Source organism: Trichoderma evansii (genome assembly GCF_050947405.1).
Source record: "Trichoderma evansii strain SZMC 28006 chromosome Unknown GGI43scaffold_14, whole genome shotgun sequence".
Taxonomy (NCBI): Eukaryota; Fungi; Ascomycota; class Sordariomycetes; order Hypocreales; family Hypocreaceae; genus Trichoderma; species Trichoderma evansii.
This window is the reverse complement of record NW_028145192.1, coordinates 302,280-325,969: the sequence shown is the minus strand read 5'-3', so window position 1 is coordinate 325,969 and position 23,690 is coordinate 302,280. Positions and strand designations below refer to the sequence as shown.

Here is a 23,690-nt window from a genome sequence, read left to right as displayed (position 1 = left end):
AAGCCCAGTGCGGGTTGATATGACAAAAGGAAGGGTTAGTGAATATGGCCTCCTATTTAGTGAGCCGTACCGGCCGAGGGCCATGCATCAAAAAGGAATTGCGTTGTTTTGTTATGTGCGCACATATATGAGACAGGGAACTTTAATTAGTTTTTGCTTAGTTGCTTGGAAACACGATCCATCTCGATTTTCAACAGTAGTCTTCTTATTTTTCCTGTATTTGTGAATGAAATGATATAGCCGGTGCTTAAAATGAAGCTTTGAGAATCCCAACATGAACTACAAATCCCATCTCTGGACGGAGCTCAGATGGCATCATGTCGCTTGGCATCCGCCATACCCGAAAATGCTCTTGGAAGGCAATCAACCAGCTATTGAAGACATCATCATTCCGTAGCTGTTGTGCCACAATGCATAGAGTCGGCGTGAGTTTACCACTCTCCGAGAGGTTGTCCGACTGGCGGAGTTTGCAGATATCAGCGCAGGTCTGCACGAAGGGCTGTATGAGGGCATAGTTGAAGACACAGTCGCAAGCAATGAGAGCGTCGAAGGAGGATACTGAGGAGGAGTTTGTGAGTGAAGATGAAACTTGTGAGGTCTCCCAGTCGAGGACTTCAAAGTGAATATCCGCTGCTGCGTGAGAAGGACTGGGAGATTTGTGAGAGCCGCCAGCCTTTTTAGATTTCCCGCCTTTTGTCGTAGGAGACGAAATTCTATTTTCTGTGAGATTCTGCAAGACAAGTTTCTGGACGTAAGGCTGGTCGGTGAGGATATAGCGCGAGACCTTGGAGGAGAGGCTCAGGGCGTTGAGAGGCGAGATTCCGCAGCCGAGTTCGATGATGGAGCATGAGGGCGTGAGGACTGTATTAAAGAGGATGTTTGTAGGTGAGGCGAGCCATTCTGCGAAAATGGGGGTGATCTTCCATAGGACTGTTTGTTTGTTTGTTTGTTAGCGGTTAGTGTCACGACATGAGTTGTTACACAACGTTCACGTATTATGTATATGCGAGTATACATATACGAGAGTGGTGGCTTGGAAACTAAAAACTAACCTGATCCTGTCGTGCCTCCTTTGCGAGACGATGTCAATGCACCTGGAGACTGATGAATTGTGAGGTCTCTTCCGTTGAGTTCGAGGTCGAGGACTGAGGCGTGAGAGTCGATGAAGCCTAGGCCTTGAGACGGGATATCGTTGGAATAGATGATAAATGTCTCTAAATATGGAGATGGAATGTCAGAATAGAGCAAATAAAAGTGAGAATATTACATGTGTTTATATAAAATGGGTAAGGATTGTGTACCTTCATCCGGATCCTGGATTTCATCGTAAAGCTCAGAGATGAGTCTCAGGAGAGGGTCAGCCATTTGGACTGAGTTGTCCGAGTTCACTATACTACAACAATCGAGAGAATGAAAAAGAAAAACTCCAGGCTCTAAAACAAAAGCAACAGATCACAAACGCCTTATTAAAATTTCAGAAATATGCCATGCTGAGTGTCATCTAGAAAGAAAGAAAAGGAGTACATCATCGTGATTAATATACCTCGCATGAGAAAAAAAAGGGAAGCGCCAGCACAATCGCCAGTGTCATTCGGGATAGCGCTGCGCCCCACTTTGTACATGTGCTCACAAATCGCATTGTTAGCACTAAATACGAGTAACAAAAGAGTATAAGTCGACAGTTGCGCTGCAGTCAGACCTTTATCAATCCTTATTGTGCACTAAAAGCTTGTCTACCGCGGATCTATCGGGTGATTTGAGATCTCTTCGTAGATAGGATTGGTACGTACATCAACTCACTGTGGCGGGATCAGGATGCTCAAACAAAAAAAGCTGGATTTACTCTTGGTTCTGGACACACAATTTCACGAGGCTATGTAAACCAGTCAAGCAAAACCCGACTAATAAACAAAGACAAAAACACGGATATAAACAAAAAACACCCAAATCACAATCACACCCGGCAGCCATATTTTCGCCTTAATGTTCCCTCTCCAGCTCACAACAGAGCCCAATACACCCTATCCTGTCCACCACTCCAGTTATCAATCCTGAGAGAAGCGTAGGGACCCAAACAATGGAGGAAACTATGTAAGAAGGGAGGAAAGATCAGAAGCTTGGCAAAACATACAAACGGTAGAGCTTCCTTCATAGAATACCAGTCGCCCGGAATACCAAAAATAACAGCATGAAAAAATAGAACAGTCGAAAAAAGAAATAGAGCAACATTGAACAATTTACACAAGCCCGTCGTATAAAGACAACGCTGAAACAATCGTCTCATCCCGTTTGCTTCCCTCCTTGAACTCTTCCATATCCAGGCTGCCGTTCTCATCCTTGTCCATCATGCGGAAGATTTTCCGTACTCGCTTCTCGGGAGTATCTTCATCTTCTGGGAGTTTAACCATGGAGCCGACCTAGAATTCACTTTGTGTTAATAATGACACAGGGCCTCAAAAAGGAAAGGAAAGGAAAGCCTGGAATCGTTACCATCTTGTAAATTGCCTCTACAATCTGAAGCATCTCGTCATAACTTATTTTGCCGTCGCCGTCGATGTCGTATAGTTGAAACGCCCAGTCCAGTTTGTCCTCCATCTTACCCCTGCTGGTAACACTCAGGGCGCAGATGAATTCCTTAAAGTCAATACTGCCAGACTTGTCGCTATCAAACACATTAAATACGTAATCTGCAAACGAACTCGGGTCCCCGAACGGGAAGAATTGTCGGTAGATCTTTTGAAACTCCTCTTTGGAGAGCATGCCCGACGGGCAGTCCTTCAGGAAACCTGAATTTGAGAAATCATAATGTCAGAATCATATGCTCGTCGAAGCGATTAAGGGACAGAGGGACTTTGAGTCTTCTCCATTTCCCTATGCCGATGACGCTCACCCTTGTACCATTGCTGAAGCTCCTTCTTATCAAAGTGAGTTGACTTTTGGAGCTCGGCGAGTTGCTCCTGCGAGAGTTTTGACTGTCTAAAAAGAAAGAGAAAAGGATTCCATGTCAGCCACACGCACCAAACCTGGTTCCCGATGATTACGATCATGATGTGTGTACGCAGGTCAACTCCGACAGAGGGCAGCATAATTTCAGAGCTTCATATAGCCTGCGTTTCTCCCTTCCCGCTCTTCTCTTTTTTTTTTCTTGAACACTCATGTCCCATTCCCTTTGTAGTGTGCGAACAAAAGACGGTAAAGAAGGGGTTCGCGCAGTGTCACTCACGATTTACCCATGATTCGTTTAAAGCGAATGAACAGGTACTGAAGGAATCGAAAAAGGGGACGGCGCTAACTCGCTAGAAGACAGCAATTCTGGAACGAAAAGGTGGGAGGAAGGGCGCCGCGGTGAGGATATCAGATCCGAAAGCTTGGGTGGAATATTGCGCAATCGGCGGGTGAGTCGTATGTGTTCTCGCAGTTCTGGCGTCCGAGGCGTTTGCGCCCGGATCTCGTGCTTATGTTCGTGGGATCGGTAGTTGCCCCTCGTTTCGGAACGTCTGTCGTCGCAGCGATATCAAGATTCCGAGGCTGCCACCACGCATGAGTGCAAGTTCTTGGGCCAGATAGGACAAACAAGTGTCTCGAGCAACAGGGCAGACTCGGACTATACCGACAGTTGAAGGCCACCAGGGGAATGAGGGGCGGGACCAAGAGAAAAAGGACAAGGTAACACACACAATACGTAGGAGGCAGATCGGTAGGCTATTTAGGTGGGAGGTAGATCGGAAACACACACGCACACAACACAAGCAGCGAAGAAGTGGACAGTGCACGGAGTTCTAGAAGCGGCTTCCTTTTCGGCAAGGATCGGCCAGGCGAGTCGGTCGGCCGTGCAGGCGGAAACGAAGGGCGAGGCAAGGAAAACGGGCCGCGGTCGGTGGTTGCTTTGGCTGGGCCTCGAGGCAGGATAACGGATGATGGGATGGTTTGGGGGAAAAGACGAGCCAAAAGGCCGAGGAGGGAGGGGCCCTTGATCAAGGTACCTTGTGACGAGCGACGAGAGGCAGCGCTGTGGGTTGAGCCGCATCCGCCGCTAGGGAACCTGCAGCGCCTATAACACAGCGTCGGTACAGGTACGTGTGCCGCCCGCAACGTGCTTGTTTCAGCGTTTGTCAGCGCATTGCGTCGTCGGTCTGTAGCGGGCTTTTACAGCGGGGTCCAGCAGTGGCAGTGGTGCACAAGACCCCTCGCATCGGAGCAGCTGGCGCTGTCTTGGCACTGCCTTCTCGCTTTGTCGCCCGCATGCACCAAGGAGGAAAGTTGATACAAAAAATAGCTGCGGCTGATGAACAATGCTTATCAATACAGAGTCGCCAGCCAGCGACATATTCCATTCCAGTCCATATGGAACACCTAAGAATCTCTGCACAGTCGTCGGGTAACAAAAAAGGTATCTTGATATGTCAACAAGATATTAAAAAACACAAAAAAGATGGGGCTTCACCGGGATTCGAACCCGGGGCCTCCTGCAAAGGCGATTCTGAAGAATCGGGGACTTCAGGTTATTTTCCCGAAGCAGGAATCATACCACTAGACCATGAAGCCAGTTGTAGACTTGAACCCATCGTTGGTTGAAAAGCGGGGTCGTTAATCTACCTTATATAGGGAATAGCCCAATGAAGGCTGCAACACCGGATTGGCTGTCTGGATTGCTCCTTCGCGAACAATGTTAACCTGTATTGAACAGAAGAAGGAAGCTCTTACCTAGCATTTAACGCGCATCTACTAAAATAAAGATGCATGTCTAGAGTATTCCAAATACTAGACAGCTTTCCCTTTATTTTTAATAAAAATTATGAGCTCGTATGATTTTCTCACTTCATAGCACAATTACTCTTGTTTACTCAACCATTAACATCTTCGCTCAGTATCATCACTATGCTTCATTACTCAACTCTTCCTTCACGCCGCAATCCTCTTCCTCTGGGAGCCGCCTTTCCTGGCAGCCAGAGCTTCAGATACAAACATTCAAGCCCATTTGGGTTCAACCCTTCTGGAATCCCATCACAGCCACGATCATGCTCCCCTGAAGCAATAAAGCCAACCGAAACAGAGCTAGAACATGATGGCAATGATGTAGAGCATTGCAAGGGATCCAAACCAAAACCAACGCCCGTAGACACAGAGGAAGAAGATGCTCTCGAATTTGATGCTGCGGATTGTGATACTTGGAGTGTCAGTTCTCTTCCATACTGGCACCAATCTGCCATGCTCCCGGGCTTGAGGAAAGGCGGTCTTCATACTCGATAGTGGAAAGACATTGGATCGCTCCCGAACCCCCGCAACAGTGAAGATAGAGACGGTGAAAGCCACGATTCTTCCTTTCTCAGCAGCCCTGAAATCTCATCGCCTCGAATTATATCACAAAATAATGACCACTTTCTCAAAATGATTGATGAGCTCAGGCTTGATACTTCAGATCCTTCAGATCCCTCTCCATCCATGGCGGATGATATCAAGAATATCAACCGTTACCTTCGGAAAACGTCTTCATCATATCCCTCCCAAGGCCATGCATCTACTCGAGTTCAGTCTCCAGAGTCAATGCTCCGTCCGAATAAGCTGAGCTTTACGGATTTGTCTCGCTTCGGCAAAGCCAACGATCGACTGTCGAATCTTCGTTCTACTCTGTCATCAGACGGAGGCTACGATAAAAGCATGAATACGACTTATCCTGAAGCTACAGAAGAAGTAATCACGGCCATTACACAATGGCAAGGCCAGCTTCGGCCAAGAGTAGCATCATACAACAAGTACCAACTGTCAGAGAGCGCCGAAATCCTCCCCAGTGACTCTGCCTCGCAGCAACACAGCCCTACCGGAGTACAATTCCTGCTTTCTACTCCGGTTTCGGCAAAAAGCAAAGGAGAGTTGACTTGGGGGAGTGCGGAACACCTCAAAGGCCAGCTTGACGGCACCCACGAAGCTGTTAATCGGGCTGAGAGCCTTGACCCTGCCCTCAGATCACCAGACGCACCTACGACTCATGGACATCCTCACAGGCAGTCCAAGCGCAAGGCATCTGTCTTTTCTCTCCACAGCCTGACAAGTTCACTTTCCAAGCGTTCGAGATTTGGTTTACGGAAATAGGCCAGCACCGTATACCGGGAAGGAAGTCAGAGGCTTAACATGGCGCGGCTGAAATGGAGATATCAGCCTCGACAGGACCGAGGGATCTTTGAAGCTTGGAGAGCTCGTCATCGTAGAGTGGCTCAGCGTATGTCCCCTGGTCAAGAGGAATCGAAAAAGGACTATGGAACATTTTCGACAGAGCGCAAGGTGTGTTCGAACGAGGACTGGTGGAGGGAAGGCGTAAGCCGATATGAGGCACCTAAATGGATGAATTTCAGGGGCGGTGCTCCTCATTCTCACGGATGACGCAGTCGACGCTCGTAGAAGCGCGGTGGAATGTTATCAACAGGATAGGCATATAAGAAGAAGAGGCAGTTCAAGGTGTAGTGAAGACAGGTATTATGCTCATTCTATGAGTGTAGAGGCTATCTGTCTACATAACGCTCGTAATATCCAAGAGAACAATTAATCAAAATTCCACCAACTCCAAGCTCTAGTGACCAACATCATAGGCTATACGCTTAACTAATAATTATTCTGCCATCTTTACAGCATGTATCGAAATTTATCTGCATATCTCCGCTTCTTCCCAGGCATAACCAAGCCCTCTTCTTCGACAGTAGAGCCGTCCGCCTGCCTCTCCTTTTCGGCAGCGTCCATTTTGCGATTCTGGCGCTTCAGATAGAAGCGGAGCAATACCGCCAACACGGCTACACTAAGCATAGCTATTGCGCAGGTTCGCATACCGTTAGTATAATACGGCGCATCGCGGTCGGGGTAGAGACGTGTGCCGATGAGGGGTCCACATTGGCCGATGACTTGCATGAGGGCGAAACCGCCGCCCTGACGGCTCTGGCTGGCCTGGTTGTTGATGTTCCAAGCGATGACCAGAGTGACGACGTTGAAGAAGCCGATGGCGGCGGGGTAGACTGCGAGGTAGCGAACGAAAGGGGGGATGTGGAGGACATTAGATAAGGCAAGAACTGTATAGCCTAGAGAAGAGGAGAGGGCGTGGAAGACGATGGGGGTGGTTCGTGTGGCGAGTCGGTCAGACATGTGGGCGGTAAAGAGGACGATGAGGAAGGCGAGGAGATAAGGAGGCGCACTGAGGGCTTGGGCGGTAAGGTTGTCGTGCCCCATTTCGGTGAGGATTTTGGGGAGGAAGACGGGAAGGGAGGAGTAGGCCATGTTGGTGAGGAAAAACATGGCCGGCGTGATCCAGGCGATGGGGTCCCGGAGTACGGAAAGGATCTCCTTGGCCTTGAGGCCAGCTGATTTTTTGTTTACTTTTGACGAAGAAGCAGAGGGGATTTCATGGCGGAGGCGAAGGCGGGCGACCTTCTTCTCTCGCCTGGTGAGGTAACGGGCCGTCTGGGGAGAGTCTGGAATAACACTCCAGGCGATGACAGAAACAATCACCGAAGGGAAGCCTTCGATGAGGAAGAGGAGACGCCAAGGGGCGATAGGGCTGAACTGGCCGACCTTGACAATGACCCATGCCAGCGTCGATGCGAAGCTTGTGGCGAGGGGTGCGGCTGAAGACATCATGTTAGAATAATATATATAGAGAAGAGAGAGGGGAAGAAACATACCGGATATGAAGATGGCTGTGCGGAAGGCTAATTCCTGTCTCTTATAAAAGAAGCTCAAGTAGAACGGAACGCCTGTGAACCCAGCCTCTCCTATGCCCAGCAGAACACGCAATGTAATGAGCATCGGATACGAGACGGTAATAGCTTGCAGCGAAGCCGTTATTCCCCACGTCATGACCAGCACAGAGACATAGATGTGCGCAGGGATGAGTTTCCACAAGAGGGACATCCACTCGAAAGCGATATACGAAATGTAAAAGGACGTGAGAGCCCACTCGTACCAGTTGTCGCGAGGAGGATCGGACTGCAGGTCTTCATCCATGCCGGCGATGCGCGCGTTGCCGATATCTGAGCTTTTGTTAGTCTTCCAACTATACATAGCGGGATATTGTATGATGTGAATTCGTAGAAATGCAGCTCGACGTACTTGATCGGTCGAGGAAGCTCAACATGTATAGCAGCGCCACGAAGAGCACCAGCTTGCGGTCAAACTTGCGCCTCACAGTCTTTTCTTCGTCCGGCGTGTACAGCTGGAAGCTCTCCACGGAGCTGGCGCTAAGACGGCTGCTTCTCCCAGCCGCGGCCGATGTTGACGGCCCGGCATCGACATAATCGCCTTCCACGAGCCGCTCGCTACTGTGCCCCCCTCCTATAGCATATTGGTCCTCTCGTCTTTTGCCCGTGCTAACCATCTCGAACGTCTCCGAACTGCCACCAACCTGGGACCGCAGATCCTCATCTTCGTCTTCTTCTTCGTATATATCGCTATCGTCGAGGTTGAGCTCCTGCCCCGTCTGGGCAAAGAACGGGGATTCATCGCGGTGTACGTGGTAGGCCATTGGCTCGAAATCGTTATAAAAGGAGGCGGCTTATACGATATGCGCAAGGGCGTAGTTGGCTGTCGAGGGCGGTCGCCATGCGATAGTAGAGACCAGTATCCAGCGAAGCACAGACTCTATAATGTGATGCTTCTTTCCTTTTTTTGCCGCCTTCTCCCTTTTCTTTTTCTTCTTGTCCCCCTCTCAGTAACTCCGTATTCGATCCCAATTCGGGAATGAATTGGCGATCCCGAATGTGTTTGAGGGAGAAGATGCGGCTCCTGGTATAAAAATGCCCCCCTGCCATAATTTCGCGATAGGTAGCTGCCAGCTCCTATCTTTTACACGTGACAGTGTATGGACGACGTCATCTGCTTATACTGAGCCGCCCGAGTCACTTACACGGTTTCAATGGATGCGATATGTTTTTGCACATTTATGCGCTGCTATCCTGCTGCTTTTCTTACATGCTGCTTTTATCTGCTGTATTGGCTTTATTTTGCGTGCATGTTGGGCTACGTTGAGATACGTCGCAACGTCTACTAACTAAAATGAGTCCTACGTTCCACAGCTTTCACAACCAATTGGTGACTCTCAATCAAGGCTAAGATGTATTAAAATTCATCTCCCTGCACTCATTATCATGTCATTTAACAAATATCCATAGTTACATAATACTCATAATGTCCATCAAAAATGCTCAAGCGGTCATACTCCCAAGCGGTCCAAAATCCCTCCTATCGCCGCCCATCTAAGCCACCCAGCAAATGCATGAAGACACAGCTCATCCGTCACTCGGAGGCTTCCTTTTTGCTAAAAAGACGTCGTAAGCCTGCCCGAGATATCTTATGCCGCAAAGAGTGCGGCTGGTCAGTCACTCTATTTGGTGCTTGTGCTCGATCCTTGTTTCTCTGTTGAGAAGAGCTAGCTGTTTGCTGCTCAGGCTGTGACTCGCTTCCCCATTTGACGCTTCCTTGTTCCTGCTCCGTCACCTCACTCTCAATATCATCTTCGTCGTCATATTCAGGCACGAGACGCTCCTCGTCTCCATTGACGACCACGTACCACCCAATGGAGGCGTCATTTTGCAGCTCGTCGCGGAGCCTTTCGAACCAATTGCCTTCATTCCTGTCTTTGGCCAGAACGTCATATTTGGCCATTTCCTCCAAGATGTTGGCACTCAAATCTATGCGGATAACATGATCTGCGACATAGGCAAATGGTCGCGCTGAGATGGATGTTTCCTCTGGGTCGTGCTCCTCCAACAGCTTCACCGCAGATGTCTCGTTGACCAAGACACTATCTTCGCAGTCGGGGACACGAGATGGCGGTACAGTCAAGTCATCATCCTGGTGCAAAATCTTTTTCTCTGCTTGCTCTGGCGGCGGTTGCTCCTCAAGATGCTCGGAGCGCTGTTTAGATTGCTCCTCACATGGCTGGTGCGGAAGACGTTGAGGCAAGTAATTAAATTTGGTGTTGATGCGCTCAAGAATGACTGCAGAGCTGTCGCGACCGACTATCCAATCTGGCGCGGCGTCCTCCAGATCTTCAAGGATGACGAAGATGCGAATCAGCCTGCGTGTCCACCGAAACCCGTGACATAGGTAGGTTGGCATGATGGCGGAAGATGCCTCGTCTATTGGTACCGTGAGAAAAGAGAGAGAAAATCGTCAAATGCCGAGGATCATGACAGTATTAAATATCCGAAGCGCGTGCATTGGTTGAAGTACAAAGTATGTAGGACAATGCATGCCTCCGAGATAAGAGACCAACACGAAGGTGAGACGATGATCTTTTTCCTCTCGAGCTCTCTCTCTACCTTTTCCCCCTAGCGTATATCCGGCAGCTCGCGGCAATTCTCTACTCTCCTCTTATGAGCAAAGGGCCCGGCTTAGAGGTCGAGGAGGGTGAGGCCTCACAAGAAGATCTGGCTGGAGCAGGAAATACCTAAGGCTACAAAAGCTACAGAAGCGGCACACCCACAGCTCGGACTCGGGCTTGTGGCACGTGTTTACAGGTACAAATGGCCTCCTAGGCGAGTTGGTGGAACATGGCGTATTAGCACGGAGGCTGAGGCAGAAATATGGCGATTAGAGGCAGGTTTCACCGTGTCAGCCAATGATTCTGAGGTGAAAGGCACGGCAAAGGGAGACTGAACTAGCCATACAGCTGTTCTTGAGATGTTGTTGGCAGAGCTGTACAAGCTGCCACTAACGCGCGGCATCAGTTGGATCGGCCTGCTATATTTGTCAGTGCTAACGGTTATTGCATCCCTACCAATCTGCTGCATGTGCCAGTTGATGTCTTAGACACTGGGCTAGCGCCCGAAGAGCTAGCCCTTGCGCTGAGCTCATAGCGGCTACGAGCGCCTAAGACTGGAGAACTGAGATGCCAATTTGGGGTTGGGTTATGATTAGCCCAGTTCTTGACCAAGTGCTTTGCATGCATGTTTCACTGCATCGACCAATCTTTTCCCTCCTTCGTAGAGGGAAGAGTTCTTCTCATCTTCCATGTTTCTTGGCAGGCGTATCAAAGCGTAAACTATTAGAGTTTGCGGAGAATGAGGCACAGAAGCCGCTGTCAAATACGCTCCACGCCCCATGCCCCAGTTTATGGAATCTTACCTTTGTTTGCGTTCCCACTTATTCGCTTGATAGCTGCGCAGCTTAATTCCACGATACTACATTACGTAGATAGAGATTAGGTGGCCTGACTTATAATTGCACAGCTGCCAGATTTCAGTCGTACGTGGGCTGATTAGGGTAGTGATGTGACACACCTTGGCTACGAAATTATTTCGACGATTGCGGACCATGAGCCATGGACATCTGTAGCAACACTCATCGTAAGGGCAGAAGATGCGAATTTTTGGAGGGTAGCCTTCTCATTAAACACGCAGATTGGATCCATGTGTCTCTCTTTCATAACATCTTGGGCGAGAGATAAGAGAGCTTAGGGGTGAGCAGACAGCGCTGGGTAAGGCGTAAAACATAAGATATAACTGTTTCCAACAAGTAGTCCGGCTAATATTTGTTTACATCTAGGCCTATGCCAAATACTACTACCAAATTCTGTATATATGTACCTGGTAGCAGCAGACAGAACATGAGTCTATATTTTCATGGATTTGGCATTATATCTCAATCTCCACAATAGCCCTTATCATTTATACCATAGCAAGCAATGTTAATATAAATGCATGCCAAACGAGCAGCGATTCTCGTACTTCCTCTCTCAGCTTGTAAATGCTGATTAGTGGCGTTCTCCATTATGCCGGACTCGTGAATAATGCTTCCGATCGGTTCTTACAAATTCAACCACTGTACCTAAGTGTGACTGATCACACCTGCCTTGATGCCAGGCCACTTAACAAATAGTTTGCGCGTTAAACATCATCCCAGCATCTCAAATTTTTCATCTTCATGTTTTCACCATCACTTTGTCAAGGCTGCTCAGCTTCATTCAAGTGTCAATTTACTAATGCGTATATGTATCCCTTTTTGCTTCTCATGCTATCTTCATCAAACTTCAAACTTGTGCGCCAGAAAAATCCAAACACCTCATACGTTATCCGAAAATGCGACTATAAATGCTCATCTTTTGTTTATACATTTTTATGCAATGATGCAATGGTGGTATATGGAAAAACAGAGAGAATAGGGAAAAGAGGAGGGAAAATATATCAACGCCATTCTTCATCCATCATTATTTATCGTCATTTATACGATCTCATGCACTGAAGGCTCCGATTCTTCTGGAAATGTCGCCTTCAAACTGACACCTCCATCATGCTCGATTCCTTCCATGGTTCCCAACCCAAAGTCGAAATCCATATCTTTGAGTATATCACCAATCTCAGCATCAGAGATATTGATGTCCATATTGGTGGGCACAGCAGGGGGGAAACTGTCCATAGCATTGGACTCTTGCTGGATGGGCTCTCCAGATGCTAGTTGTGGCAGCTTAGTGATTAACCACGCCTTGAATTTATCCAAAAGGACATGATCGTCAGCAGCGGTTGTATCCGTCTTGAGAATCTCTCGTGCCTTGGCTTTCAGCGCCATATCCGAAGGCAAAAGACCTGTATCGATGAAGTATGCTTTGGAATATTGCTGCAAACCCCACTCCAGTTCACGAGAACAGAAAATAACAGCTGGTTTACGACTCGGAGATGATGTCAACTCTTCCAGGTAGCTGTTGACGGCGGAGTGTCCCGCTGTGATGGCTTTGGCCCCGTCTCGCATCGCTACCTCGAGGTCGTTATTAACCGGATCGTGATCCCCAAGGAAGGCATATGGCGGTGCAAAGCCTGTTCCGCCTTGCTCTAGCGCCCATGCGTATCCTGGAGGTAGACCGGGGCCAGAGTCCTTGATTATGCCAGTGTCTCTTTTGAATCGATGAAGCCATTCAGCATTGTCGGCTGCGGTATAGTTCCATGGGTCATCACTGCGTACACCCGTTAACACTAACTCATCCAAAAGAGAATCCACAGCAACTTACTCGTCATATAAGATCCACCGAGCTTGGTATTGCAACTCTTCATCCGTGGGCACGTGCCGGTTCGGATTGTTTGGCGACATGGTAGATACAACCCACCTCCTGAGCTCCTTCTCCAGCCTTCGGTAGCAGTTGGCATCGTTGAGAAAATACGGGAATGACCTGCAGTGATTGCCATTCTCGTCAATCTGGAACTCAGAAAAGGGGTTTGGAGGAGAAGTAGAAATGGAGATTTGTGCTTTTCTGGCTGGCTTGCCAGTCGTCACTTGGGAGTTCTTTGATGAACCTGGTGAGCCTGAACTGGAAGCCTTATCAGGGTGGTTCCGTGCTTTGAAAGATGCAAGCCACTCATGGTTATCCGCCACAGTCTGGTTCCATCCATCATCGAATTCATACACAATGATACGAGCCTGTCGCTGCAACTCATGATCTGTGGGCTCTCTGCCCATGGCGCGTTCCTCTCTTAGGAATGCAGCCAATTCTGATTCTACTCTCGAATAGTTGTGAATTGTGGAGTCGATCGAATTCGGATCCGTTGACCGGATAGACTTATGTCGGACGTCTTCGCTTCGAGGCAGATGCGCGCGCCGACGGAATCCCTCAAGCCATTTTGTCGATGCTGTGATCAGTCGCAAAAGCCAGTTGGCCACTGCTTCAGAAGGATGAGTGCACACTTCTTCGACTCTTCCTACGATCTTACGTGCTTCTTCTTGAAGCTCGTCATCCATGGCCGTAATTCCCAGTAGTTGTTTGGCCTTGACATATTCGTGAAGCTGCCTCTCCATGGGGCATTCCTCGAACAAGTTATCCTTGCCGTTAATTTTCAGGGTTTGAAGCCTGTTTTCTGCTGCACCACGAAGTGGACCAAACCTTGCCTGTTTAACAATTGCTTCCTGGCTCATGACGATATCACGAAGCCACGAGGCTTGTGTCGCAATGCCTTGTAAAGACAGCAACTCGGAGGCGAAAATGATACGACATCCTTCGAGCGTCAGGTCGTCTTCGGTCGGTGCCCGGCCGTGCGTATCCCAAAAGTTGCTGCCGAAGTAGGCTAGCTCCAGCTTAATCAACTCGTAGGCATTCCGAGGCGATTCTGGTGGCGATGAGCTGGCATGATACGGCAGGGGGGACTTTCGTTCATGATGAATCAAATCTATATTTCAAAAGTTAGACGCCTTGAGCTGATCTATGGGATACTGTAATGGTCTCATACAAGGAGGGATCGAGTTTTCGACCATGTCTAGCACAGGTACTTCAAAACCCCAGTCACCCTTCCAGTCCGCCATGGAATAACCAGTCTTGAAATGCTCCGCAAGATGGTCAACTCGAATTGTCCAAGTATCCATCACAATGCCGCAGAAACCACACCTCGACCGAATCTCGGGAGTTGCCACTCTCCAAGCCTTCATTGCCCATTCCATGAACTTGACATTGTGGACCAAACGAAGATGCTGGTTCAAGTGATCCTTTCGATAAAAAGTTCTCTCTTCCAGAGATCTCTCTTGACAGGCAGAGTGGTTGTGAGTTTCTACATGGGCATCGTCTGGGTTTACTTCGCCACAAAACACGCAGCATAGTAACCCGTTTTCCGGGTTAACGGCTCGAGGACCGTCTGGTGCACACACCCATCTCTCCAGTGACAGGTGAAGGGATTTTTCGTGGCGTTGCCAGTCATGCTTGGTTCTAAAAGTTTCTGTACAAAAGGTACACTGGAAAGTTTTCAGAGGGACGGAAAGGCTGGTGGAGCCTCCCTCATTGCCGGGCGCTGCCCTTCGCCTCCTTCGCCGTCTTGCTTTGGTAGCGAAAGGCGCAGAGCCGAACGAGCCCCACGAGTTACGCGAGCCATGAGAGAAGGCAGAATGAAGAGAGCCTCCACTTGAGTGAGATGTTCCTACACTGCTGGCAGATGACTGATTACAGAGTGACCTGTTGGAGCCGTCATCTGTGTAATTGAAACTATAAGGACTGTTGAGCCCAGAGGATATTCCGGACGACGACGACGCTGTCACAGCCCTAGCAATGGCTGTCACGGAAGCCGGTTCATGTTCAGGAGGAGAGTGTTCCCAACGTTGAAGGGGGTTCATGGATTCGAGAGCTGGCGTTCCTCGTCTCCGCGGGATATCGATTGAAGCAGACAAATTACCAACGTGGGGCGAGGTAGACCGAGGGGGCTGGGCCTTGCCACGCCGCCGCGCATTTGCTAACCAATTGGTGATTTGGGTTTTGTTGAGGCCAGTTTGACGTTGAAGCATTTCTTTTTCCTCATCACTGGGATAGGGATGTCTGTTATGGGTAGACAGCCAGTTTTTGAGAATCCGGACTGACTCCCGTGAGAATCTTGCTCCAATCTTGGGCGGGGTTCCCGCCTTAGCACTGGCAGTGCCATCTTCCATCGGACCTGTTGTCTGCAGATTCATCAAGTCCAGGAAAGATGGGGTGCCGAGCGGTCTCACTGGCTGGATGTTGATAAGGTCTTCCTGAGAAATGGCGTTGTTGGGCATCTCGGTGGAAGACCAGGAAAGCCTGGTGGACTCTGGGTTAAGATTATCAGGGATGACGCCCCCAAAGCTGCATTCGAGCCCAAGAGCGACGCAACTGGTGCAGTAACCCTTGTGAATACCTTCTCGAATTTTTTTGCACGCGTATCCGCCCAAAACGCAGTGGGCACAAGGGCTCTCTGGTGTCTCCCAAAGCAAGGCTTCGGTTAAGTCCAAGGGGGCAGACTCGGTAACTCCTGGCACCTGTGAAAAATTGTTGTGTTCAAAGTGCTGTAGAGCGCAGAAACTGAAGTCATCCTCGTTGACATTTTCAAGGACGAGACCAATGTCATCGTCGGCAGGATTTCCGGTAGACGACATGTTAGGCACAGGGGGATAGGTGGCTGCCCCAGCGTTGTCCCAGTTGACATATTCGTCCAGCTCGTCAATGGAGGTCATGTTGGTAGTTTATGAGAAAGGGCGCGCTGTCTTACTCCCAAGCAAGAAGAAAGGCGTGCGGCTTGCATCCAACCAGAGGCCACAGAATGACTTCCAAAGGGCGCGCAGGGTCTTGGTCAAGACGAATCGACGGGGACAAAAAAGGTGCCCCAGATGACCGTCCCACCTTTTGCTCCAATTCTCAGCTAAAACTCCGTGTTGACACTAACGATCAAAGCCAAGTTTATCTTGCAAAGGGAAAGTCAATGATTCAATTGAATTCTTGGTGTTGAAGATTCCAAGAAGCTGCTCTTCAGTTTGCAATAACAAGAGAAGTACTATGGCTCGAAACAAGGCGGACCCGTTGCCAGTTTTGTTCATCGGTGGCCTACCGAGCCCATCCTAAGACGGTTCTGCCTATCCACGCGATCCCCAGCAAGGGCCTCCGTACAGAAGACGAAAGAGCCCCATCTCCACGGCCTTTGTGGCTCCCATAAGCGGTGCGGCATGGCGCTGGAGCCAGTGAGAACAGAGTCATGAGTCTGAGCCGGTGGAGCAAGCCTCAGCCGGAGCCGGGGCACGCACAGGCAAGGATTGGCGGCATAGCGCAAGCAGGCCGTCGACATGAACTTGTCAATTTTGCGCCCTTCGCTTGACAGACAGGCAACCCCATCCAGCCGTGTGCGGGGGTACTGTGTGGGGACCACCCTTAAGCAGCAGCCTGCTCTTGCTGTTGCCGCTGAATGAGCACCAGCACAATGAAAGACGTCGTTCTTTGTTTACGCTTCGTGCACAGTACCCGGACTGTCGAGGCGCTAATCTTTCCCCACGCCCATACATATCATATAGCCCGATCGCGGCCTTACGGGGACTCATCCCTACCGCAGAGATGGCATGCTTAAATTCTTCGGGGCATGTGGTGTGAATAAATACGATGTTGCTGCAATTATGCCGAGTGCGGAGTGCTACGCAGATATCATTGATCTCTGACAAGATAATATTCGAGACTTTGAGATTTCTCCGCGAAACGGAATTGGTCCTTGTTATATTTTGGCTCGGCATCACGGCAATCCTACACTACCGAGTACTACTCCTACTGCCATTCCTACTATACCTTCTTAACTCCGTCAACTGTTGAACAGTATAAAAGTTGTGACGGGTGTGACCCATCCGATTAAGGTATTGTGTCGTATGTCGAAGAACATATATGAGATATCGGAAGGAATTACATCCACCACAGGCATGATGAAACTAAGTGTCGGTGCTTATAGAGAGAAGCATGTCATTCCTATTTCAACTAGTATTGCCACCATAGAGAATAATATTGCAGAATTCAGACAAAAGCCGCCGATTATTATATGCGATATTCCGACAACAGTCATCCTCGAACCCGCCCTGCTCAAGGAATATATTCGATAGGACATCCTTTTTCCTGATTCGATTGCTTTCGATTACCAACGTCTCAGGAGACGCTAGATCCTATACAGTATGTGGCGGCTAGTAAACACTAGCTCCTCCTATGTGGTATGTGGCGGCTAGTAGCATCTTACGCACCGGAGTATCTAGCGAGCCCCTGCTAGTTCGCCTAACGTCGAGGTTGGACTGATCAGAATGGATGCGAAGAGGCTATGACCATGTCGATGTATTGCCAATTACACTAGTAGTGCAACCCGATAACATTGCTCGTATGCCCGAGCCCGAGGACCAACTAGTTTAGCACACCGCCCCGCGCCGATTTCGACTGCAATTGGCAAACATCCGATATTGGGGTTTAAGTGCACAACGAAGGCTCTAGAAACTTCTTGAGAAGTCTCTTAAAAGCCACTGTCCAGTTGAGGGTGTGTGAACTGGCTTCTAGACTTGTGGACTAAACCATTAACGTAGCACTTACACCGGACGAATCGAGTAGCATTAACCGCGGATAGTGGGGCCAAGCCGAATCCAAGTCTACCTTGGACTCATATGGTAGGTAGCCCGCGGAGAGCGAGACGCTTGCTCTACCAGCCGTAGACAGCTCCGAATCAGGAACTGATTGTACTCATTCCGCTAATCAGTCAGGGCGCTCATCTGCGGCTCGCAGCGGCAGATACGCTCAGATGACTCTATGACAAACGGACCGACAGCAGCTCGTTACCGCATTTTGAGAACCACGTGGAGAATCAGGATATGTGTTTGACAAGTAAGCATTTACTAGACGCCCGGAACGTTAGACAAAAGCTGCCGGAGGTGACGTGATTTGCACTTACAAGAATCAAAATCTCGGTTACAGAGAATGGAATAAAAACGAACAATACACATTGTGGCTCGATTTTTAGGATATATGACCCTTGGGGAAGATGTAATTCAACCCTTTATCGGGCCATATTGCATTGTATCATTGCCAGAAGAGGATATTCAGAGGTAAGAATGATATTTGCAGTGATATGTGATTTTCTATATCTACTTTAAGCAAATGGAGTGGCCAAGTAGGCACAACTTTTCAATAAGTGAAGAATTTCGCTCTTGAATAAACTTGCTTTCTGAAAACATATATGAAATGACAGTTTTGAAGATATCTTACTCCTATATCGATATTCGAGGCAGCAAAATATACTGCTATGAAACGGTCTTTGACACTTTTGATTTTGAATTTTCAGCAGGCAAATTTGGAAAGATTGTATCCAAGACCGCTGTGGTGGTATTGTTCCACCACTGCTTACGGGTAAGTCACGGCTTAGACAGCAAGAAGTGTGTGAGAGAGATTTATAATGCAGTTCTCAAGAGCATAAGCAATTTCTCAATGTGCTTGTGGAATGAGACTGCCTGCCTGGTTCTGCTGAGTCAAGAGAAGAGCAAGAACTGGAATTAGAGAGAGAACAAGTAAGGCAATCAATCAACTTTGGTTATTTTCATCATTCAAAATTATCTTGCTCCCATTAGATAATTTGTAACTGAAGATATCTAGGTACTCTAAAGAAGAATGATTGATAGTGAGATAGACGCGAAACAAAATGCCATCCAAGTAACAGATAATGGATCTGTCCCCATTGTCCTCTCTTTCTTTTATAAAGGTGGATGAATTCTCTCTATAAGTATGCAGATTTTTTTTTTAGTGGTAGTATAATTCGCTGTGGCAACTGTACGCACTTAACCGTCTGCTGTCGAGCTTTCAGAGCTATTGTAAACTCTACATCCACCAGCCATACCTATCAGCCAACATCATGTCAGCGATAGTCTCACCAGGCGAATTTGAGCGCTCCCGCTTACTCCTTTTCTCTTCATCCCACTTTCGTGCAATATCGCTACTCGCCCCGTACATAGTGAATGTCTCTGGAGCAAGCGGGTCCACGGCGGCATCCAGGAAGACAAACTCTCGCGGAACAGTGGCTATTAGGTAACCGTTGCTGATGAACTGAAAGGTGAATTCAAATTTCCCCTTGCGGTCCTTTATGCTGTATATCTTGGGGCCTGCTTCTTTGGGAGGGAGCCATTCCTCGAAACTGGCGCACGCGGGACTAGTCAAATCAATTTGACCATAAATTTTCGTGTCGCTGTTGGGCGGCTCCTTGGCTATGCGGCCGTAACCTTTGTCAGGTACATGGTAGTGGAAACTGACATGTTTGGAGGAATAATTCTCATAAAAGCAGTATTCCACATGATCAACGCAATACAGTTTGAAAGTTTTGTTAGCGACGGAGGTGAAAGGAGCTGGGGCGTCTCCTCTACTCTCGGCTTCCCGTACAGCTTCGATAGCCGCTTGTATCTTCTTCACTAGAGTGTCCTCCTCATTAAGAACTCGTTCCTTATGCTTCTGCTGCTCTTTCTTTTCTTCAATCAGCTCCCATTTCCGCTCTTCGCGCATGGCTTTGAGGTCGAGCATTTCGAATTATTGTCATTATTCTTGCGGCTTGCTCTGTACGCTCTCAGCTCCTCTAGTTCTTCATCTTCTTCCGGATCCGAGATATCTTCGTCAAAGAAGTCTTCGGGAAGGTCGAAGATGTCTACAGGTTCGTCGTAGATGTCTAGCTTTTTGTTGGTCTTTTTTAGAGCGAGCACACGGCGATACCACGCCGGAAGCTCTTTAGCTGGGGCGTCTCCTCTGGTCTCAGCTTCATGTACAGCCTCGGTGGCCGCCTGTAATTTCTTCAAAGCATCGATCTCTTCTTGGCGACGACGCTCCTGCATCTGCTGCTGCCATAACTTGAATTGTGCTTTCTTCATTTCCTCTTCCTTGCGTAAACTTCAGCTTCAGCTTCTCTTTTTCTTTGCCCTTTTGTTTTTACCTCTTCTCCTTTAAGATCACTAGGCGGCAATGTCGCGCTGGGAAGCTCTTTTTGCCTTTCCTCTTTCTTGTGCATAGCATTGGCTTTTCTGTATCTTTGCCGTCTTTTTCTTATCCCTTCTCTTTTAAGATCGCTAAACGGCAATGCCGCGCGGGGAGGCTTTTTAGCTGGCTCCATCGCTGTAGGCGTGATTCATTCATTCATACAATCCGCCTAAGTGAAATGCTGTTGAGCTGCTAGTACCTCATAGCTGCTGAAAGGTAAATTGGCAATTCCGATTCCCATTGGCCAGGGTAAAGAAGGAGACCATGAACAATTCAGCAGCTATTTTTTTTTTTCCTCTTTAGGCGCTTAGACCGCGTTTAGAGTCGACGCTGCTATAGTGGGGCTACAGCCTGGAGATATGGTGGTGAATCGACCTATTCTACACTAAAGGACTAAACTAAACATCAATGTTAAGCCTTGCTCTAATCATACTGAAACAAAACATTTTCCACGGAAAAAGAAACACTCGGCACTTCTATCCGTAATACTATGCATACAAGAAGCAGAAGCATAAAAGAACAAGGGGCGTCTAGCACAAAAATAGTTCGTTGCGGTAAACGCCACGGCTTTCGGCCGTTGGATTAGCGCGGAGATTAGCGGACGGCATATTCCCCCCTCGGCGTACTTTTTTTCTTATCAGATTTAAATGCGAAATTGCCGATCAGAGCACTAAAATCTTCAACGGAGTAGATGCCCGTGGACGCGGCTGGTCGGATTTCGTCAACTAGGATTGGCTGGGCTTGCAGTTGTGGCGTTATCAGTTACCGGCAGAGAGATACTAAAGACACGACACAGCTTGCTTACCAATAAACTAGACTTCTCAAAAGTTCGCAAGAAAGAAACCATGAACATTACCCGTTTTGTGTCTTGATTAGGTAGACACCAATAATGCTGTACTTATTATCTAACTATCTCTTAAAATAACTGAGTGGTACATGTAAGAGCAACAGCTCACAATACACTAGCATTGGCAGGCCAAGCATAGCTGGCATCAAGATCAATCATGATGCCATAAACACCACCGGCCTATACCTCACACGAGGTGAACAATCCCTTTGCAGGCCTAAATTTAAATCTTCTTTTCGAGTACGCCGTCCATTTGTCCCAGGCGCTGTAACATGATATCCTTCCCGGTACGCCATAGTAAATAGCTCCCAGGGAGTATTTGAAAAATAGACAAGTAATAATGAATCGTAAACAGAGTCGTAACAGAAACTCATTAGGCACTGACAAGGCGCCAACAGGCCCCCTCAAAACAGACAAAGGAAAAACCCAGTCAACCTCATCTTCACTCTCCCAGTTCCATGAGTTCGCGTTCTTTTGCTGCAAGCATTTCTCGCATTCTCTCAGCCTCTTGTCTTAGCAATAATCTGCGCTCTGCCCTTATTCGTTCATTCTCCGCGTCGGCATCTCGAGGTCTAGACATCGCATTAAGTGGCGTAAACCCGCCAGCGCCTGGTAGTCTCGGGGATATACTAGCCCCAGGAGATCTCAACGGCGGTAGCGCATATTCTCCACGATCCGCACTTGTGGGACCGGCCATCGGTGACTCTTCGGCAGTTGTTGATGGATTAAGGATAGATTTAATAGACGAAATTCGTTTGGCACTTTCGTGACCGCTATCTGTACCGTTTACGGAATCCGCCTCCGTGGCGGAGAAAGATCGTTTTCGTGCGGAGGAAATAAATGAGGCTGGAGACAGGGACGGTTGCCTGTCATCGGCTATAGTCGAATTCATTGAGGTAAGCGGCGCAAGTTTATTTTCGTCGTTAAGAGAAGGCGGCACACTACGTGAAGCTGTGCTATGCTGGTGATAGACTGCAAGATCAGACGCGGAGGCAGACGGTAACGGCGAAGTATGTCGGCTCGATCGCATGGCCGGCTCCGGTTCGATGGTCAGGGGGTGACCGGGGCGGCGTCGAAGACCTAGATTTACTGATCCATCCTCGTTTATAGTTCCTCTCTCTGGAGTTTGCTCCTGATGTGGAGTTTCAATATCATCCATGGCTTCATCCATGTCCTCATCATGAGCCGCAGGTATCACGCGCTTCCGTCGCTTGATAGTAGCTTTTTTCATAGTAACTGGTCTGTGCACACCGTGAAGCTTGTAATATAGACCTAGTTTTATGTGTTAGAACTATATATACAGCCCATTAGTATCATATAAAAAACTCACCACAAGCATTGCATATAGTATGCCCACTCTCATCTCTCCTCCAGAGGGGGGTTATCGTTGTTCCGCAGTTTTGACAGGCAATAATTACAGTTGTATCTCGATCTTGCGCTTGAAGGGCGTTGACATCGATTGGAACGGGTTCATTCTTGGCTTCAACCCGGCCGTGACATCCGCCTTGTCGCTGCCCAACGTTGAGCTGAGCGCTCTTGGACATGCGGTTATTGTATGCCGGACAGCCGTTACAGCCCTCAGCGCCGCCAGTGCCGTTGCAGCGGCCACCGCCTGGACAGGTGCCCGATTGAGTTGCATCGGCGGCCACATAGGTTGCACCAGCGACATTTGGCAACAACTTTTGTGGGGAAAAAGGGCTTGGTTTTGCAGGAGGTTGAGCCGAGCCGCCAGTAGATACAAGATTCGGGGGCTTTTTCAGACTTGTTGGTCTAGAAGCATTTCGAGCCTTCAAATACAAGCCACATGCGTTACAGATGGTAGCCCCTTGCGGGGATCTCCTCCAGAGGGGAGTGCGAGTAGTGTTGCAGTTACTATAAAAAGTGTAAGCCAAGAACTCACGATACAACAACATATATAGCAAACGAGACCAACCTGCAGACTTGTCCACCTTGTCCTTGGACATTTGCCCCTGATGCTACCAATTTCTTATTTTTAGACACGCTTGACGTGCTTCTTGGGCTGCCACCATTTGACGAAATCTCTTCGTCTTTGCCTGGGCTATCTTTTGAAATCGAAGGGGCATTTCCCTCGGTATACTTGGATTCGTAGCCATCGTTTTCAACTGAAGATCGAGCTGAGCTGATGGTATCTGACGGTGTAGTTTCGCGATTTTTGACCGACATAGGCCGAGAAGGTAAAGCTGTTCTTGCGGAGCCAGATTCCCGTTGGACGCCGACAGGCGGCGTCCCCGGTTTTGATGCTTCACTCATTTCCACAACAACGAAACAAGTTCCAGGAAATATCGAAGCCTTCTCAGTAGATGATATTCAATGACAGAGAATTGTCGGGCGTGGTACGTGGGCTGACAAATAATAGTGGCGCAAGCACGGGTTCGTCAACCGGCGGCCGAGTAAGACATTTGCCAGCGGGAGATAATCGGCTTCCAGGTGGCGAATATATCACGTCGAGGTGCGCTTAGACGCCTGCAGAGACGAGCAAAACACCGAAAACCGATAGATAGATTCGGCAACCGAAGAGGGTTGATGGTGTTGATGCTTGCTGATGGGCCGGCTGCCACGTTGTGCCGAACCCGAGAGTCAGGAGACAAGAGGCGAAGTAAATCAAGTATCAGGGGGGGTCTC

At 48.6% G+C, this 23,690-nt stretch overlaps 10 protein-coding genes and 1 non-coding gene across 11 annotated transcripts; 2 read left to right on the top strand and 9 right to left on the bottom strand.

The window, feature by feature from the left end:
* Positions 1-165: 165 nt before the first annotated feature.
* On the bottom strand, positions 166-1,536 carry GGI43DRAFT_88068 (S-adenosylmethionine-dependent methyltransferase). The gene is made up of 3 exons (XM_083210451.1): positions 1,302-1,536; positions 1,053-1,214; positions 166-930 (listed from the first exon to the last, which is right to left on the bottom strand). The coding sequence occupies exons 1-3, from the start codon at positions 1,363-1,365 to the stop codon at positions 248-250; spliced, it is 909 nt and encodes a 302-aa protein (XP_083059164.1). The 5' UTR covers positions 1,366-1,536; the 3' UTR covers positions 166-247.
* Positions 1,537-1,818: 282 nt separating this feature from the next.
* GGI43DRAFT_408633 (frequenin) lies at positions 1,819-3,922 on the bottom strand. Its single transcript, XM_083206384.1, has 5 exons — positions 3,678-3,922; positions 3,224-3,528; positions 2,891-2,976; positions 2,491-2,786; positions 1,819-2,417 (listed from the first exon to the last, which is right to left on the bottom strand). The coding sequence occupies exons 2-5, from the start codon at positions 3,232-3,234 to the stop codon at positions 2,238-2,240; spliced, it is 573 nt and encodes a 190-aa protein (XP_083059163.1). The 5' UTR covers positions 3,235-3,528; positions 3,678-3,922; the 3' UTR covers positions 1,819-2,237.
* Positions 3,221-4,134, bottom strand: GGI43DRAFT_88024 (uncharacterized protein). The gene is made up of 2 exons (XM_083210449.1): positions 3,737-4,134; positions 3,221-3,528 (listed from the first exon to the last, which is right to left on the bottom strand). Exons 1-2 carry the CDS (start codon positions 4,025-4,027, stop codon positions 3,355-3,357), a joined length of 465 nt encoding a protein of 154 aa, XP_083059162.1. The 5' UTR covers positions 4,028-4,134; the 3' UTR covers positions 3,221-3,354.
* A 301-nt stretch (positions 4,135-4,435) lies between these two features.
* On the bottom strand, positions 4,436-4,545 carry GGI43DRAFT_t143. Its single transcript has one exon. It is a non-coding gene; the product is annotated as a tRNA-Pro (tRNA).
* Positions 4,546-4,691: 146 nt separating this feature from the next.
* On the top strand, positions 4,692-5,299 carry GGI43DRAFT_87981 (uncharacterized protein). Its single transcript, XM_083210448.1, has 2 exons — positions 4,692-4,803; positions 4,869-5,299. Exons 1-2 carry the CDS (start codon positions 4,796-4,798, stop codon positions 5,248-5,250), a joined length of 390 nt encoding a protein of 129 aa, XP_083059161.1. The 5' UTR covers positions 4,692-4,795; the 3' UTR covers positions 5,251-5,299.
* Positions 5,210-6,354, top strand: GGI43DRAFT_87969 (uncharacterized protein). Its single transcript, XM_083210447.1, has one exon. The coding sequence runs from the start codon at positions 5,389-5,391 to the stop codon at positions 6,088-6,090; it is 702 nt and encodes a 233-aa protein (XP_083059160.1). The 5' UTR covers positions 5,210-5,388; the 3' UTR covers positions 6,091-6,354.
* A 100-nt stretch (positions 6,355-6,454) lies between these two features.
* GGI43DRAFT_408628 (major facilitator superfamily domain-containing protein) lies at positions 6,455-8,754 on the bottom strand. Its single transcript, XM_083206383.1, has 3 exons — positions 8,092-8,754; positions 7,665-8,012; positions 6,455-7,607 (listed from the first exon to the last, which is right to left on the bottom strand). The coding sequence occupies exons 1-3, from the start codon at positions 8,501-8,503 to the stop codon at positions 6,619-6,621; spliced, it is 1,749 nt and encodes a 582-aa protein (XP_083059159.1). The 5' UTR covers positions 8,504-8,754; the 3' UTR covers positions 6,455-6,618.
* A 398-nt stretch (positions 8,755-9,152) lies between these two features.
* On the bottom strand, positions 9,153-10,511 carry GGI43DRAFT_87847 (uncharacterized protein). The gene is made up of 2 exons (XM_083210446.1): positions 10,402-10,511; positions 9,153-10,347 (listed from the first exon to the last, which is right to left on the bottom strand). The coding sequence occupies exon 2, from the start codon at positions 10,096-10,098 to the stop codon at positions 9,274-9,276; it is 825 nt and encodes a 274-aa protein (XP_083059158.1). The 5' UTR covers positions 10,099-10,347; positions 10,402-10,511; the 3' UTR covers positions 9,153-9,273.
* A 1,660-nt stretch (positions 10,512-12,171) lies between these two features.
* GGI43DRAFT_87757 (uncharacterized protein) lies at positions 12,172-16,017 on the bottom strand. Its single transcript, XM_083210444.1, has 3 exons — positions 14,193-16,017; positions 12,983-14,132; positions 12,172-12,928 (listed from the first exon to the last, which is right to left on the bottom strand). The coding sequence occupies exons 1-3, from the start codon at positions 15,913-15,915 to the stop codon at positions 12,202-12,204; spliced, it is 3,600 nt and encodes a 1,199-aa protein (XP_083059157.1). The 5' UTR covers positions 15,916-16,017; the 3' UTR covers positions 12,172-12,201.
* A 3,003-nt stretch (positions 16,018-19,020) lies between these two features.
* Positions 19,021-19,753, bottom strand: GGI43DRAFT_385091 (uncharacterized protein; the record flags this gene model as incomplete). Its single annotated transcript, XM_083203605.1, has 2 exons — positions 19,021-19,079; positions 19,141-19,753. The coding sequence occupies 2 exons, from the start codon at positions 19,751-19,753 to the stop codon at positions 19,021-19,023; spliced, it is 672 nt and encodes a 223-aa protein (XP_083059156.1).
* Positions 19,754-20,911: 1,158 nt separating this feature from the next.
* GGI43DRAFT_87765 (GATA-type transcription factor) lies at positions 20,912-23,464 on the bottom strand. The gene is made up of 3 exons (XM_083210445.1): positions 22,981-23,464; positions 22,378-22,919; positions 20,912-22,319 (listed from the first exon to the last, which is right to left on the bottom strand). The coding sequence occupies exons 1-3, from the start codon at positions 23,316-23,318 to the stop codon at positions 21,490-21,492; spliced, it is 1,710 nt and encodes a 569-aa protein (XP_083059155.1). The 5' UTR covers positions 23,319-23,464; the 3' UTR covers positions 20,912-21,489.
* Between the last annotated feature and the right edge of the window lie 226 nt (positions 23,465-23,690).